The 18,298-nt window shown below is 36.2% G+C and overlaps 1 protein-coding gene across 3 annotated transcripts; it reads left to right on the top strand.

Annotated features, from left to right (window-relative positions):
- The first annotated feature begins 1,075 nt into the window (after window positions 1–1,075).
- Window positions 1,076–18,298, top strand: eva1ab (eva-1 homolog A, regulator of programmed cell death b). Of its 3 annotated transcripts, XM_081393938.1 has the most exons (4): window positions 1,091–1,447; window positions 11,538–11,588; window positions 13,935–14,061; window positions 16,359–18,298. In XM_081393938.1, exons 3-4 carry the CDS (start codon window positions 13,971–13,973, stop codon window positions 16,727–16,729), a joined length of 462 nt encoding a protein of 153 aa, XP_081250064.1. In that variant the 5' UTR covers window positions 1,091–1,447; window positions 11,538–11,588; window positions 13,935–13,970; the 3' UTR covers window positions 16,730–18,298. The 3 variants fall into 3 exon arrangements, with proteins under 3 accessions (XP_081250065.1, XP_081250064.1, XP_081250063.1); XM_081393939.1 differs by lacking the exon at window positions 11,538–11,588 and having other exon boundaries at window positions 1,076–1,447; XM_081393937.1 differs by lacking the exon at window positions 1,091–1,447 and having other exon boundaries at window positions 11,453–11,588.

The following is an 18,298-nucleotide window of genomic DNA, read 5'->3' as shown; positions in this document are numbered from 1 at the left end:
GGTTAAACGCATTAAACCTGGGTTTTTTTTTTCGTTGTTGTTTTTTGGATCTTTTGTCAAATACAAGCCAAAAGCATTAAGCCGCACTTAAAATGTATGAATTTCATTGCGTTCCATAACAATATTTCATGCTAGAACTAACTTCACCTTTTACTGCTTTTTTTCTGGTTCTAAAGTCTGTTATGCTCAGCAAGGCTGCATTTATTTGATCAAAAATACAGGAGAAACAGTAATATTATGAAATATTGTTACTATTTAAAATAACTGTTTTTTTTTGTTGTTTTTTTATATATTTTGAAACGTCATTCATTCCTGTGATGGCAAAGCTGAATATTCAGCATCATTACTCCAGTCTTCAGTGTCACATGATCCTTCAGAAATCATACTAACATCAAGAAACATTTCTTATTATTATCAATGTTGAAAACTGTTCCTTTTCACACAGATGTCCTACAGGTAACTACATATTTAGTTTAGCACATTACCTATGAACATGATCCACTAACATCTGACTACCGGAAAATGTCAGAATATTTCGAGTTTTGAAAAGTATATCTATTGGTTTGTTATTAAAACCAGTTTTTGTAAAATGTTTTGCTTCAGAAGTGTATGCGTGTGCTGTCCGTCTTTAAAATAAAGGGCACTTTGTATTATATTTTGTTACATATATATTGCAAAGAAATGTATACATTATTAAGTGACTTGCGTTACCAAATATATTCTCTGACCACTATTTGTCAAGGCTGTTTGATGGTCATGCATTTTAAAGAACATGCATTTTTTATGAATTTCACTCCTGTGCACACACACACACGTGTACAAAAATGCTTTTCCCCCCCCAGAGAGCCTCGCAGCAGAATTCCCAGCAAAAGTTAACAGGCAAATTCCAAGTACAGGCTGAATGAAATTCCCATGTCATGTCCTGTTCTCTACTAGTCGTCCAACCATCCCCCTCCTTCTCCTTCTTTTCCAGACTCTCTCTCTCTCTCTCTCTCACTCTCTTTCTCTCTCTCTCTCTCTCTCTCACTCACTCAGTCTCCCAGACCTCCCTCTTCCCCTTTCTTTCATACTCACTGCTCTCCAGAGTTTCATTCTGACTGGTCTGTGTCTGTCAGTGGTGAATATTTCTGCCTCCTGCCTTCTCCGTGTCACATTCCAGCTTCTAGGGCACAGCGTCCTCCTGACATGGGTTATAAAGAGAAGCACAGCTCTAGTATGCATCTGCACTCGGCGCTATGACCACCTTTTGCCACCAGTGAAGTTTTTGAATTGTTTTGAATAGGCAAACAGACTCTCCAGGAGAGTTTACCTTCCCACTTTTTGAGACCTTTTGGACTTGTATGGATTCTCATTTATACAGAAAGCTCACTTATGCACAGTGGAATACTCAAATGAAACAGTCTTTTACGGCTTCAGCGGAGATGTGTGCATGGACTGAATACAATGGGTGAGTTTGAGTGGAACTGTATGATGATCATGTTGCAATTGTGGGTTTGGCAGTTACTGTTTAAACTAAATTAAATGTCACACTTATTTAATGCTTATTAAATAGTTAAATAATTCATAATAATTTAAGTATTTAATAATTTGATTTAATAATAAAAAATAATACATATACTTATTTAATATATTCAATTATTATTTTTTTAGTTTTACAATTAATATTATATTTAAGATATTAAATATAAAATATTTTCTATTTTATAATGTTTTACAATTAAAGTAAATAATATATTTTATTATATCAGATAATGTAATATGGGCTTATTTATAGGTTTCACTGCCCTTTTACTTGAATGTTTTTATTTAATGTTTTAAGTGAAATGTCAACTATTGACTATAACTGTAACATGGATATATAAACTGAGGTCATATTTCCCATGTCTATGGCCATATATACAGATATGATCTATATCCTTTTATCTGCTGAATTAATATACTCTGCTAAAGCTATGAATTATGAAGGTTTGCATAATGTGGTTCAGAGCTCACTTTAAGGAAGACATAATAACACGACGCGTCATTGCAATTGAAATGACTATGACTATGCAACTAGTTTATCCACCCCTTCCAAAAAAAAAAGGGAACACCTTTGCTCTCTGTGTTAAATAAAAGCTGTTGAATGACTCGCAGGGGTTCTGGACTCTGTTTGAACAACAGCACCCTCGCAGGATTTCCTTTAACACTTCACATTAGATTGATGTCTTTTCTCTGCTCAGGAGGGCCAAACAGGGTCAACATCATCCCTCAAGCACAACCAGACACCCGCTGAGCCCAGAAACTAAACCTAAATGTTGATTATGGCTGTTTGCAGCAAGTTTAAGATTAACAATAAGGTTCGGTTTGTTATCAGTTAATGCATTAGGTATCATGCATTAACAATAAACAATTTTTTTATTTCTTATTAATCCAGGTCAATATACAAATAAAATATTGTTCATTGTAATTCATGATTGTTCATAATATATTAACCAATGTTGATTTACACAACTTCAAATGTTAAGGATTTATTAGTATATGTAAAAATTAACATTAAGCTAGATTAAATGCTGTAAAGTTATTGCAATTTCATGTTAGCTAATGCAGTAACTAAACTTGACATACTGAACCCAGCTGTAAAGTGTTAACACTTTTTGTTACTTAGTAGTGCACGCACAATTTCAGGCCCCAGATACCTCAATCAGGTTTCTTAGCATTATATTCTTATCTAATAGCATCATTAACAGGAGTTTCTCTGTGCTGAGTGAGGAGGAAGTGCCCTTTAGTCATACCTCTTATTTTATACGTCCACCCTCAAATACACAAAGACCTCAATGTCTAGACCATAATTGAACTATTAGCTAATAGCTACCTAGCCAATTGTTAGAGTGTGATATCCTTGTGGCCATAGACCTCATGACTAGAAACAATACTTTCCCTCACCTTTAGAGTCTGTCTCACTTTTAGAGCCTGCTGTCGCCTGCTCTGGTTCTCGAAGGTCTCTAATAGAAGGACCAGATGTTGGCAGGACTTCCTGCAACTCTAGTGGTCTTCGACAGCTGCTTTGTGTCAGCTCCTGTCCCGGTTCCCGCTCCTAGAGCAGTAACGGTGGGGCCGATGGCCCTGAACACACACAGGGCGGCATTGTTCAGTGAGACAGGCTGAACACACAGGATTCAAACAGGTCTTAGTTGAAGTAAGTGTAGTGGCCAGAGACTTCAAACTGAATGGCCATGTTGTTCCAAACCTGTATGAGTTTTCTTTCTCCTGTGGACACACAACACAAAAAGCAGATATTTAGAAGAATGTTCTCGTTGCTTTTTTCCACTCATTGGAAGCATACAATAACTAATGATAACATTTTATCATCAGCACATGTATTTACATATTTCCTGAAATCTGATGACCCTGCTGTTGTTCATTATGCTCCCTCACGTTTTTTTTTTTTTTCTTCGTTTTTTTTTCTCCAGTTGTTCTCCAAACTTAATTTAATATTTTCCCAGTTGGTTTGGCTGGTTGAAGTCACAATGCACTGTTATAATGTAATTCCACAAAGTGGAAAAAAGCCTTCTGTCAGTATGAATCAAGCTCAAAAATACACAGGACCCTGGCAGGGAGCATGTGGTATTTTATGAGCCCCTGTGCCATTATACTCTGGGATTTGCCTATGTTTTGTATGAGATATGTGTTTTGTGCAGCATTACGGCCAGCCTATCACATGCTTTCATGATTCAGCATATATCAGCACTGCCAATGGGGTGCAGTTAAGCAATTAAAAAGAGAACAAGTGGCTATGGTTAAAAAGAAAAACGCAAGGAAACAAACTAAAAACAATGGGCCGTTGTGTTGTCTGTTTTAGGGTTATGTCATTTTAAAGCAAGCCTGCCACAAAACTGCAATATTTACAATTTTCAAATTTAAAGTCATACTCTATAATGGTAATAAGCGGCCATTCACACAGAACACGTTTTGCATTCGTTTTTGCATTGTAAACATGAACTTTTTTTGAACCTCGCAGTTTTTTCAATTCCACTGCCCTTCATCTTGCATTTTTAAACTAAAAACAAGTTTTTGCATTCTACTGCACTGCTTTTCCATTGTTTTTTTTTAATGCAAAACACTCTAGATGGATGTAGTTGCACATCTCATGTCATATTTAGAATGTAGAGTCATGTTAAAGGGATAGTTCACTCAAAAAATGAAAATTACCACATGTTTTACTCATCTTCAAGCCATCCTAGGTGTACGTGACTTTAATATTTTAGACGAACACAATCTGAGATATATCAAAAAATGTCCTGGCTCTTCCAAGCTTTATAATGGCAATGAATGGAGGATGAGATTTTAAGCCCAAAAAAGTGCATACACTCCAAATAATCCACACTGCTCCGGGGGGTTAATAAAGGCCGTCTGTCGGAAGTGTTAAATATGGATATTTTTCTTACTCAAAAGCATCGCTTCGCTTCAGAAGGCCTTTATTAACCCCCTGTAGCCGTGTGGAGTACGTTTATGGTGGATGGATGCACTTTTTTAGGGCTTCAAAATCTCATATTCCATTCACTGCCATTATAAAGCTTGGAAGAGCCAGGAACTTTTTTTAATATAATTCTGATTGTATTAGTCTGAAAGAAGAAAGTCATGTACAGATAGAATGGCTTGAGGGTGAATAAATCATGGGGTAATTTTCATTTTTGGATGAACTATCCCTTTAAAAGAGGTTCCTTTAAAAAAAACAATGGAGACCTTGCTTTTTTTTTTTTTTATTCCACTGCCCTGCATCTCAAAAAGGACACAAAGGGACTATAACTAGTACACCACAAAACAACAACACTGGATGCATTACAGCAAACATTCCAAATCAATTTGTCCTGTTGCCAGAATTGGCACAAACACAGGGAATACCTCACAAATAGAAAGGAGCATCCATTTACTGTTAGCTACTCAATGCATGATAAAGTGATGCATCTAGTGTGGACATCAGACAGTTTTTAACACAACACAACATGACGCGGTGCTTATATGCAAATATATTACAAGTCTTCTGAAGCCATTTGATAGTTCTATGTTCCATGGAAGAAAGAAATGTTTACAGGTTTGGAACAACATAAGTGTGAGTAAATGAAAGAATTTTTGGATTAACTAAACCTTTATATGCCTTTCATGAGCTGGTGTGGTGAACAAGTTCAGCATAATAAGCCCAAAATACTTTTAACAGTTCTGTGGCAGTCATAAATTCTAATCTGCATTAGAAGCTTGATCTCGCATAAATATGGGAATAATTAGCATCTGTCCACACAGACGGTCTCTTTCTTTCTCAAATAAACTATTATACTGCAGATCAGTTAATGTCTTATGTTAATAGAGTTGACTCTTTGGCCTATAATTATGGAGTTGCTAACTGTTTAATTCTGAGCCAGGTGTTCGTGGCCTCAAGCAGATCAACTGAGAAGGCAACGTTTCAGCTGTTGCAGGCATGTAACCATTGCCATTACACAATGGCTTCCTTTTTTTTTGTTGAGATTATTTTACACCCATGTAGCAAGTGACTTCGACCAGCTGTTTTGATTTGTTGGGTCTTAAAGGTTAATCAATATTTTTTGGAAGCAACTCAAATGTGAAGTGTATGATGCTTTGTAAGACAGAAATGAAAATGAAATAAATGATCAAGTGTTCTTCAGAATAGTCAAATGGGCCTCTCAGGTACCCGATCAAAGATGATACTGTGTACCATGTGCGTTACGAAAGGCAAGAGGCCTGGCTGAATTCTTGTTTGTTTATCCTGTGGGGTCTGCTCTGAATGTGTGTGTGTGCTTCCATGTGTGTTAGTGTGATCTGTCAGTAAGAGCATAATCTGGCCTCCGGCTTGCTTACGTGGTAAAGCTAGGTCTGTGTTCTGAGAGACAGGACCTTTGTGAAGGACAGTGGAATGGCACGAATTTTACAAGGTACACATTATTACTTCAGTGTGAGTATTAATCTTTTTTAAGGCAAGCATCACTGTTTTTAAAAAGTAAAATATAGCTCAAGAGCCTCTGGATATATGTTTCTGCCTGAGTTGTACATTCCAAGGATAATTACCCATGACCCCAAATTTAAAGAAATGTTCAATGGAGAATAGGATTCAAATGGGAATGCTATGCCAGCCAGTTACACTCTGTTAGAACACTAACATTGACATCCCTTGGGACATCCGTTTGAACATAGTTCTCCACTAAGGCGCTCAAAAAAGGTGATTCTACTAAAACATTCTTTAGCTGAAAGCTTCGTTCTGTTTCCAAGAAGCCAGACCTAAATAAACTCATCATGTTTTTCTTGCCGTTACAGCAAAAACCAGCAGCATGTTAAACATGGTTTTCGTAAGCATCCAAGCCTCTTTTCTCTCATGGTGGTTAGGGGTCAAAGAAACTGGTGCTAAATCAGTACAAAAGGGCAACATCCTTCAACAGCCCTTTGTTTTTCATCCAAGTAAATCTCTCATCGTGACAGTAAATGGTTAAATGTGGTATTATAAAAACATTTCTGAAAAATAAAAAAATGCCTATAGTGACGTTAAATAATAGTGGTCTCTCGTCTTGAGGCAGCTGAGGTATGGAAAAGCTTTAGTTTCCCCATCTGTGTGGGGTTAAGTACATTTAAGTCCTCCAGCTCCACTGTTCTGCTTCACTGAGCTAACTCTCACTGAGTTGGAGAGAGCCGAGACTGGCCCTGCATTCTGAAACCTAATATTAGAGAAGAAAAAAGCAGGGGAGAAAGAAAAAAGGAAGAAAAAAAAAAAAAACCACAAGGCAGAGAGGAAGTGTAGCATTAAGGTTGGCAAATGAATCTGCCCAAAGTCATGTTTTGTGATTATAATGAGGGTGAAGCGGTGTGGTGCAGGCAAATGAGAGTCAAATAAATCATGGCTGTATTTAGGATCTCAGGCTCTAACATGAAATACTCAGTGATGCAAGATAATATCTGTTAGATCCTGTGAAATCATAACTGGAGTTAAGTATTTGTAGTCTTTGGGTTTTTAATATTAGTGTACTCCTGAAAGTTGACAAATGCTTTTGTATACACATTTAAAATGTACTGTCTTTCTCTTCTAAAATGGACACTGATGACTCATCTTGCACTCACAGGTATATCCACTCCCCCTTCATGCTTGAATGACAATGTCCCTCCCATAAACCATAAAATATCACAGGGAATTCATTTATAAATTTACAATTTAAACAAAAAAAAAATATTATGCCAAAAAAATATTAATGAAAAATTCATTGTTCAATAATCTAGCATCTCCCGTGCAATCAATCAATCAATCCATCCATCCATCCATCCATCCATCCATCCATCCATCCATCTCACAGTATATATGTTAAAGGGTTAGTTCACCCAAAAATGAAAATTCTGTCAGTAATTACTCACCCTCATGTTGTTCCAACCCCGTAAGACCTTCGTTCATCTTCGGAACACAAATTAAGATATTTTTGATGAAATCTGAAAAATAACGACTTTATTCCACTTTTCATTTCCTTCTCTCTGGACCTCGAGTTTTTTTACGTAGTGTAATAGCGTAGCGCGTCTGTGTTTCACGTCACCACGTATCACACATGACCAGAGTCGCCCAATAGTGAGCCTACGTGGTGACGTGCAACACAGACGCGCTACGCTTAAACACTACGTAAAAAGACTCGAGGCCCAGAGAGAAGGAAATGAAAAGTGGAATAAAGTCGTTATTTTTGTTTGTTTTTGCGCACAAAAAGTATTCTCGTCGCTTTATAAACTTAAGATTGAGCCACTGGAGTCACTTGGACTATATTAACAATGTCTTTAATACATTTTCTGGGCCAGCAAGTTAAGGTGTCCATAAGCCTACAGGTGGAGTGATCCAGCTCTCAGATTTCATCAAAAATATCTTAATTTGTGTTCCGAAGGTGAACGAAAGTCTTACGGGGTTGGAACAACATGAGGGTGAGTAATTACTGACAGAATTTTCCTTTTTGGGTGAACTAACCCTTTAAAAGCTTCTCATTCTGTTCTTTGTTAATGAAAGTGTTTCTGTAAATGTGAACTCACTCAGTAGCCTATGTCTATAAACCATGGAGGCTCATGTTGAATTAACCAAAATGGATTATTAGAAGAAGTCAAATGTGTATGTGGGATTATGTGATCAGACATAGACATCTTGAGCATTCATCATGCCGTCTCTCCTAATCTTCCTTTATGAGGTGTGAGGAGATGGAGTGGTTTGTGGTTACAACCAACTCTGGATGGAATGAAAATCGCATGATACAAAAATAAAACAGTCATAAGTAGAGGGAATTCAGTTCAATTCAAACGCTCATTTAAATCTGTTTATATTTGAGGGGTTTGATTATATAGCAAAGACATGACTAGTTGAGGGATTCCATTGTTTTACACTCGCTCCGTCTTATATTCTGTATTGTCATGCACCTTCCTTATCTTTCTCTTAATGTTCTTTGACCAGACTTCCATTTTGCCATTCCTTCTGATCAGAGACAGCTGCTGGAAAACTGCGTGCAGTCCTCTATTTTTAAACATTTCTTCTAAAAATAGAAATCTGAAACTCCCCAATGAATCTTTTTCTGTGATGTCTAGTATAATCTCTCTCTCTCTCTTATGAAAACATTGATGAAGTCTGAATCATTCCCTCTGCTCTTTCGTTTCTCTTCTTAATCTCATGAGTTCACGATAAACAGACCCCTGTGAAAAGACATATTTTCATAAGGCCACTTGCAGTATCAGGCTCCCTCTGATATTTAACGACTTAAATGGTTTTGTGCTTGTATCCCAATCCTCTGACGAAAAAGTTTACGTAATGTTTTTTCACCCCCACAAAATGTGGCCCGTTCTCGTTCTTATTTTGATGCTTGGAAGAAATGTTCGTAGGAAAGGGAGGCAGTTCATTCCTTTTAGCAGTCAACATGGGCTAAGAAGGTTTTTGTAAACCGTCAATGTTCTTATAGTAAACTGCAAAATGTTTTTTTGTTCAGTGGAAGTCAATGGGGTCCAATGTTGTTTCGGACCTATTGACTTTCATTGTCTGGACAAAAACATAGGAAGCATTCTACAAAATATCTTCTTCCGAGGAAAACATTCAGATTTCCAATGACATCAAAAAAACATCCTTTTTTGACATTCAAAAAAGCACCTGTTTACCATTCCACCTGTTTGTTTGTTCTTGAGGAACTTACATAGATGGCACAGAAAAATCCTGACCAGCTAAAAGTGACCTTCTTGGTCAACAATGCAGGCTGGTTGGGATGCTTGTGGGAGGTCTAGTTGACATTGACTCATTTTAACCCTGGCTGTGAATACTAATGACAGCAGATGTCCACCCATTATTGTCTCAACTTAAATATCATGTTATAGTTGAGAAACAGGTGCTTGAATTCCTGTTAAAATGATTAGATCCTTGAAACACTATATAAGTTTGTTATTTGTGACTATGCGCTTAAAACGGGAGAACAGCCATGCTGCTTAACTTACTCAATGAGGAACAACATCATTTTAGAGTTACTCGTTTGCTGTACTTCTATTTGTGAAGTCAAATGAAAGGGTATTGGCTTGTGCCAGCTTTGAAGCTCAGGTTTGGGCTTAGTTTGGCTCGGTGTCTGATTAAAGCCAGGCTCCGTTGGTCCGGGCCTTCAAATACTACAGGCTTCTGGCTTCAATAAAGTCCTGCCAAAAATGAGCTGCCGCTTTCCTCTCTTGATTGCGGTGCATAACAGTGGTTCCATTTAGAGGACAACGCTAAAAGCTTTCTCAAAATATTTGTAATAGACAATTCCAGGGAACATAGTAAGCATAATTCATTCAAGAATGTTATGGGCCTTGTGACAAATCGGTGTTCTTGTGAATGTATTTACAACAACACATTTGACAATGTGTAGTTTGCCTTAGTAGGCTAATGCATTTCATTGTTATTATAGCATGATAGAATTACATTTCTCATTATTTTGTCTAATATTTTCATAAAATGATATGCTGTGCTTAACTTAAACTTAAAAAAAACTTTACGTCAGAGTTTTGAATTTTGAAGGACGTCATATAAATGTTTTTGTTTTCTTTGAATCTGAACATATTTAAATCAAACCTGCCTGTCACAGGATAGGCTAAGGTAAGTTATTTCAGTCATAACTTTTTAATTATTTAAAGGATTAGTTCACCCAAAAAATTTAAATTCTGTCATTAATTACTCACCTTCGTGTCGTTCCAAACCCGTGAAACTTTCGTTCATCTTCGGAACAAAAATGAAGATATTTTTAATAAATTCTGAGCCACTTCTGTACTCTCCATTGACAGCTACGCAACTACCACTTTGGTGAGGCAAGAGATCGTAAAATGAATCCTAAAGCACTCAATTCATATGAATTAGTTTTACGATCTCTTTAGGGAACTTTTTGAAGCTCCATTGCGTAGCTGTCAATGGAGGAACAGAAATCGCTCAGATTAAAAAGATCTTCATTTGTGTTCCAAAGGTGAACGAAAGTCTTACAGGTTTGGAACGACATGAGGGTGAGTAATCAATGACAAAATTTTAATTTTTGGGTGAACTAGTTTAATAATATTTATTATTATTTATAATAATAACAAATTTAATACTTTAGACAATGTGTAGTTTGTGTATATTGCCTTGATGAATGATGGGATTAAATTTCTTTTCTGTGATCTCTCATTATTTTGTCCCATATATGATTTTTTAATGAAAAAAACTTCACTATTGAATTCATTTAAATAAGCTGATGTAATCATCCTTTTCAAGCTTTAAGATTAAATTACTGGCCTCTTTTAACCTTGTATTGACATTGGAAGAAGCTAAGCAATTTAGATCTATTTTAATACGATGACCGGTTAAAACCCATGAGATTTCTGTGGGAAAGAAGGACTTGTCCTGCATGGGAAAAATCAAGTGAAGTTTTCCAAAAACATTACAAGAACAACAATTTACTGTTTTCCAAAGTACAAATATGAAAACACTAAACAGATAATAATTTTTTACTCTGTTACATGCAAAATTAGAAAGGTATGATCACTGATTAGTCATTTACCACCTACTGTATGTCATCTCTCTATAAATTGCTCTGATATTCGCATTGTGACCAAGTTTCATTCTTAAAAAATCATGTCATAATTCAGTAAGCAGAATTTTTGGTTTTACTCATTGTGGCTTTCAAATAGTAAGATAATTGGCCTGTCCCAAGCGAACTTTGTACAACTTCAACACGCATTATTATTATTTTTTTTGTCTAGTTAGGGAGGGTTTTGGTCCTGACTAATCACTGTGGTTGAATGGAGGAGTGTGTGTACAGGAAAAGGACTCACAGTGTACTATGTGATGTATGAACTCTAAGTTTGGGAAAAGAGCGTTTTTCCACTGAAGGTCTTATCATAGCACTGAGGGGGCTGCTCTGTTACATAGATCACTGTGACTCATACAGTAGCCTTACATTTTTTTCTTTTGCTTTGTCCATCAGTTTTGAAGAGCCAAAGGGAGGATGCTGAAGTTTCTTTCTCATTGTGTCTTGCTTTCTTTTGTTCTCTGTTCTTTACAGTGTGACCTTAAAGTTCGCATAGATGGACCACTATGTATCGACACACTCCAGGTAAGACTCTGCAATATTAAACTTCTCGTGCTATCCTGTGTTAAACAGGTAAAAAGAACCACAAACATGTCGAATAACAAACAGAACAATAACATCAGCAGATCAAGTAAGACTTGAGCATCTGAGTATTAATAACAGTAATTCATTTGTGTTGCTGTAATTTTTGCAAAAGTACAAGCATCACAGACAGTGGCACTTTGCAAAAGGTTATGTGATTGTCTTGCATGGAGGCTTCACACAGCATTTGACTATTTACACCTGAAAATACTGTTTAAACATCCAAATTATGGTGCAGAGCCTGGGAGATATTCATAATTATAAGATAGTAATGAGGGTGAATGAAGAGCCTCATCAGACTGCACAGACTGAAAGACTCAACAGTTACATTTGCTTAGGAGTGCTGGGTAATTTTAACAAGTACTTTCCATGTAAATGGTACCAATTAGGGCTTTAAAAACATGCAGTTAAAAATGAAATTCCCAAGAAGTTAAACTGACTTTTATACAAGCTGTTTTATTGTGTATTAATTGTATTTTATTTTACTAAGTATGAGTATAAGTATATTTTACTAAGTATAAGTAACTATTGTTTTTGTAATTTTCTAGCAATACATTTTTTAAAAATTTAGAAAATTTAAATATGTACACTACACCATTTAAAAGTTTAGAATCAAGATTTTTGTTTTGAAATAAGTTAATACTTTTATTCCGAAAGGCGCATTCAATTCATTAAAAGTGACAGTGAAGTCATTTATGATGTTAGAGATTTAAATTTGAAATAAATGCTGTTCTTCTGCACTTTCTATATAGTAAAGAAGTATGTTAATTGTTTCATACATTGTTTTTATAATGTATGAATACATTTCTGAAGAATCATGTGACACTGAAGACTGGAATAATGAGCTGAAAATTCAGTTTTGCTATCACAGGAATTATCAAATTTTAAGATAAATTATTTTAAAATGTGATAACATTTAATCATATTTCTGTTTTTGATCAAATAAATAAAGCCTTGGTGAATAGAGAGGCTAGAAATCTTACTGATCCTAAACTTTTGAATCTCACCATATTAAATAAAAATGATGACACTGTTGTCATGTAAATGCCTGTTCACACCAAGAACAAGTATAAAGACATCTATAAAGATAACTATATTAGTGTCCACAACCAATACACAATATGTTTATTCTAAGCATGCGCTGCAGTTTTGTCGTCTGCCGCTTTAAATGCTCGAGCTCTATAAAGCAAGATGGATTCTGATTGGCTGTCAATGTTTCTATCGTTCATCAGCTGGAAAAAATTATCGCTCTGAAAGTGATTCCAATAATATCGTTTCTCTGTGCCGTTATCATTATAGTTGGGGTGTGGACTCTGCTATTCTTTTATATTAAGAAAGATTTTTTAGAACTATATCTTTATCGTTATAGTTATCGTCCTTGGTGTGAAAGGGCCTTGGTTTAATATGGATGCAGTCAAGAAGGTCAAGAACTCTGAGGCGGGGCAAAATCACAATTTTAAGGATAACGTGCACCTATATCTGTGTCAAGTGTCAACAGTCTGAAAGAGCAGCCTGTCTTCCTCTAAGTGAGACAGACCGAGACTCTACATTCCATTACACCCACGTGAATGACTGGCTCTGAGTGCCGTCTACTACCTTCAGCCCAGCCCCAGACTATACTGAAAAACATTTACTAACCCAAGCTTTCTGTCCAACCATCCTGCCACACTGACTCGGTGTTGTTTGTGTTCAACCACCTTTGTTTCATTACATTTGGTTTCTTCTTTTTGGGATGAAAGACAAAAACCAGTCAATATGTCCTGGCAATTTGGCAACAATTTACGGGTAAATCTTCCCAGATGCCTAGAAATGGTTTTACGAGAGAGAATGAGAGAATGTCAGGGGTAGGATGGCATACTATAAATAAATCTTTCTTTGTGAAAGGTTATAATTTCTATTATGATTGTCTCAAATGCAGTCATCAATCACCTTGTCAGTGAACAATAATGCATATGTTGGATCAGAATGTCTTTTTTGTCTGATCTCGTGTGACAGTTTGATGAGGAGAAATTAAATTTTAGGTTGTTACAATGTCTGTGGTTGCACAGTAATATAGCATGATTCTGGTGTTCGGAAATTTCCAGCCTGTCTGTAAAAATAGTTTTCTCAGCACATGAGGTTATGGTACAGCCTAAATGTAGGGAGAAATCCCAATATAATTACACTCTTTAAAACAACATCATTATAAGCTATGGTTCAGTGCTTCCCTTTATAGGGATTTTAAAAAATGAAGGTGGGTTCAGACTGGTTTTAACTTGCGGTATCTCCCTCTCTTTTTCTCTCTTTCAGTACCACAAAATAACTGATCCATAGAGTGTTCGTGAAATGGTCACAGCTTTCCTCAATGAAAGGCAAGCCACTACCAAGGAGATGGCTTTAGTGAGCAATGCACTGGCTGCTTACTCCTTCATAGCAGGTAAAAACAAGTTTGGTACACTACTACCCTTACATCCCCACTATACCCTGTACAAAAACTGGCCGATTCATTTTTATTCTATTTTCAATTACAATTTTGGTTTCAAACGATTGTGAACACAAGATAATCATGTGCATAATTGAAATTTTTGCAATGGAACTCCAGCTTTTGTCTTGTTATAAATACACCCTTTCCTTTACAGAGGCAAGTTGCCCCTCCCTAAATGGATTTTTATATACTTTATATGCCAAAAATATTTGAATACGTTTAATACTTTTCAATGAAAACTGCTAATAATTCATTCTATATATAAAAATTAATTAAACCAAAATAAGCTAGATCAAGGACTAAGGAAGTGCAATATAACAATTTATAGTTCTTAAGTATTTAAATCTAATTTCTTTTCATTTATTATTCAAATTGTATGTATTATATTGTTTATTGTCTATTTTATTTAATTTTTCACCCATTTTAAATTGCTGTTCAATTATATTTAAAGTTCAACTGTTAAAAAATGAGTTTAATTACTGCATGATGTTTCCAAAGTCAGTGAGTAATGGTGTTAAATAATCTAAAACCGCTGTATTATGCAGCCAGGCCAGTAGTTGATGTCACTTTGTGAAGAAACACTACACACCTGTAATAGAGTGGTGCAGGTATGACGTCACTTTGTAGGCCAACCGGAAGTTAGCATCACAATCGGATTTTCCCATAGGCTTTTGGATTATTGCTAAAAACAAGGTCTGTGATCAACAAAAGTTTATGATACTTGCACGTTCTGTCCATTAAGATAATTATCACAGATGAACACAACCTTTATGAATTTTGAAGCCTAACTGCAGTCGGTAGAGTATAAACAAACTACACCACAGTCGCAGGACTTCAACGTCACCTTCCGACAACTCTTTAGTTTTTATCTAAAGATGATAACGTTTAATGTCTCCGACAGCCTCTGTCTGTAGTCCCATTTAGCCACTTGTTAGCAACCGCCTTTTTCAAGACAATTAACAACTTCAAAAAAGTCACGAGTGGGATAATATTGATGAATTTTATGTTGTAGAATAAAATGTGAAAATGTCTTGAGCTTGTGTAAACCGCAGACCTTATTTCAGACATTTGACCAAAACCCCATACAAAACACCCATTGACTTCGGGACGATGGAACCGCTAAAATGTTAACTCGCTTCCTCATTTTGGCCTACAGAGTGATGTCATACCTGAACCACTCTATAGAGCTGATAAGTCCCGCCCATCCGTAAAACTCCAAGTGGACCTCTAGGTTGAAAAATCGTCAATGCAAGTGAATGTGAGAAAATAATTATTTTCTGGTCCCGTTTGAATTGTGCCATGAATGTGAACATATGTTGTCTGTGAATTTTTTAGATAATTTTTCATGTTACGAGTTTGACAGTATATTGTATCATTTGTATGATTCTTCGGCTAGCAGTTGTGGAAAAGACATAACGAGAAAGACTACATGTCGCCTATGTGACGTCACCCCATAACACATTTTCCCTCCACTTGTCAAATAACGGTGCTAATGCTGCGATAATCTATGGAGACAGATCGAGATGCCTGTGTGTTTTGTACCCAAATGTCACCATTCAAACCAAATCGGCTGTTCTTTCTTCAGAAACGCGTCGAATGCAGCGAAGAGTTGTAGTCCAAAGTGCTCTCACACAAAGTCTAACCGTATCAAACTTCTACCCGCTAAATTCTTATATTAAAAATTCACAGACAACATATGTTCACATTCATGGCAAAATTCAAACGGGACCAGATAATAATTATTTTCTCACATTCACTTGCATTGACGATTTTTCAACCTAGAGGTCCAGTGGGGTTAGCGGAAGGGGCGGGACTTACCTATTTTTTTACAGTCCATGATACGCACGCATGCAACTTACATATCCGTTTTCACACACACACACACAGAAAATAATGCGTTTGTGTATTTTACACGAGACAACGGTTTCGTTTTCAAAAACTTGCATTTTAAAACACATTTTCAAAAGTGTGTTCTCATGCCCCCCAAAATAGTCGTGTAAATGAACGCCAAAATGCATAAAAAGTTCTGCATTTATTAGTTGAAATGCTTTCCTATGCATATGGGGTGTAAAACAGATGAAACGCACTGACATGTTTTAAAATATATAAAAAATGTTTTTGAAATGAAGCACATCACCAGAAGCATAAACTGCATTTTAGATATTTTTTACTTTAATTTATCCGGACACAATCCGTTACACCAAACGAATGCATTGCAAACGTTTCTAACCTTCTGAACTTTTCTGCAGATCAGCCGGAACGGGCGGCACTGTATTTTGTGTGTGGAGTGTGTTTGGGACTGGTTCTTACTCTCATCGCGTTAGTGGTGCAGATCTCCTGTCGAACCGACTGCAAAAGGCAGCAAGCGCCCAGGAAAACAGGAAAGACTGCGGAGAGCACCAGTGACACGAGCGACAGCGATTCAGACTGGGACAATGCCTCCGACCTGTCAGCACGCCGCCACCGACGCTTTGAACGGACGCTCGGTAACGTGTTTACCTCCGCCGAAGAGCTGGAGCGCGCGCAGCGATTGGAAGAACGCGAGCGGATTATACGGGAGATCTGGATGAACGGACAGCCGGACATGCCGGGCACACGCAGCCTGAACCGCTACTATTGAAGTCGTTGTCGGTTTGAGGAAATATTGAACTGTATAATAGCTATTACACTTTTGGGGGGATACAGTAAGGGACTGAGACATGAGCGTCGCCAACATTTACTAGATGTCTAGGAACATCTCTTCTGGTGGCACTGACACTCGTGTATTAAAGGTGCACTCAGTATATTTTTGGTTTATGTTGCGCTGATATACTGACCATGTGATACTGACACTTTTACTGACGCCTAGTGGCGTGGATGAAAAAGTAATGTTTTTAGTTACTGATGACAATGTAGAAATGTCCACCAGTTGGAGAAATTGGTAATTACCCATTTATGGTTTGAAGTATTCAAATAATGATCTGGTGATATTATTTTAAAACTCTTCAAATAACAAACAGGCATTATAAAAACAGTTATATAAATCCAAGCAACATGCATTGAAAAAAAAAAAAAAAAAAAAAAAGGTTAATCAAGTAATTAAGACAGCTGCTTAAAGATTTTTCTTTTTTTAAATGCCACACACTTGGAGCAACTTCAACAAATCTACATTTTGCCCAGCTCCAAGAAAAATTAAACAGCTATTAATTTCATAATGAGTAAAATTACTGAGTGCACCTTTAATGAAAACTTGTTTTAATGAAGAATTCACCATGAGATATAAAACAGGTGGAGGAAAAATAATATGCTTGAGCTTTGACTATGCTTGCCTTGAAATATTGTGTTTTTAATTGGAATGAATTTTGTCTGAAATTAGTTTTAGTCACATGAATATTGGACAATTCAGACACCTAATTTTATTAATATCTTAAACTTTAGTTGCCTGTAATATCATTTTTTTATTTAAGCAAAATGACTTTCTGTTACAAACACTTTTATTATACAAAAGCTTTGTCTTGGAGCTCAGGGTTTTCATGACCTCTGTGAAGGATTTCTTCTCATTTGTGAGATATTTTGTAAACTGACAAAACAAAATGATTGTCTGTGCCTTCATTTTCGAAAAATTAGCTGTAAAAGTAAAAAGATATTAAGGTGGAGGATTTACAGACATCTAACATAATCTCTTCTTTTTTACAGTGTAGGGCTTTTTCAAGCAAGTATTAATTATGCATGGAAGACAATCACCTCTATTTGTACTATATATTTTTCACAGGAATCAGGATAGTATGAATTTTCAACATGGTGCTATAGTTCAAATCCATCCATGCATGAGCACAGTTGAGCAATCCAACTATGGTCCAGAAAGGTCAGATATGTCCTCAAATATGTCCCTGTCCTTATTTCACCCTTTGGTGTTCAACACATGCAGCATTTTAATAATAATGTAACAAAGAAGAGGCTCACATGCTTCCACCGTCTCATTCCACACCGATTTAGTATAAGTGTTTCAAAAATATTTTCATTTCATAGAAATATATGGATTTAGGCCTATTAGAAAATGATTTTGTGAGGAATTTGCATCTGGTTGTCTTTTTTTTTTTTTTTTTATACATGATTGTTTTTAATGTGTTTGAGGGGGAGTAATGTGCCAAAAGTTTGTCTGTGGATCAAGTCAATACATCTTTCCATAAAATAAAAAAAACGAAGCTTT

The sequence above is a fragment of the Scardinius erythrophthalmus genome (genome assembly GCF_964197995.2).
Source record: "Scardinius erythrophthalmus genome assembly, chromosome: 19".
Lineage (NCBI taxonomy): Eukaryota > Metazoa > Chordata > Actinopteri > Cypriniformes > Leuciscidae > Scardinius > Scardinius erythrophthalmus.
Note: the sequence above shows the minus strand (reverse complement) of the source record. Positions and strands in the feature narration are given on the sequence as shown.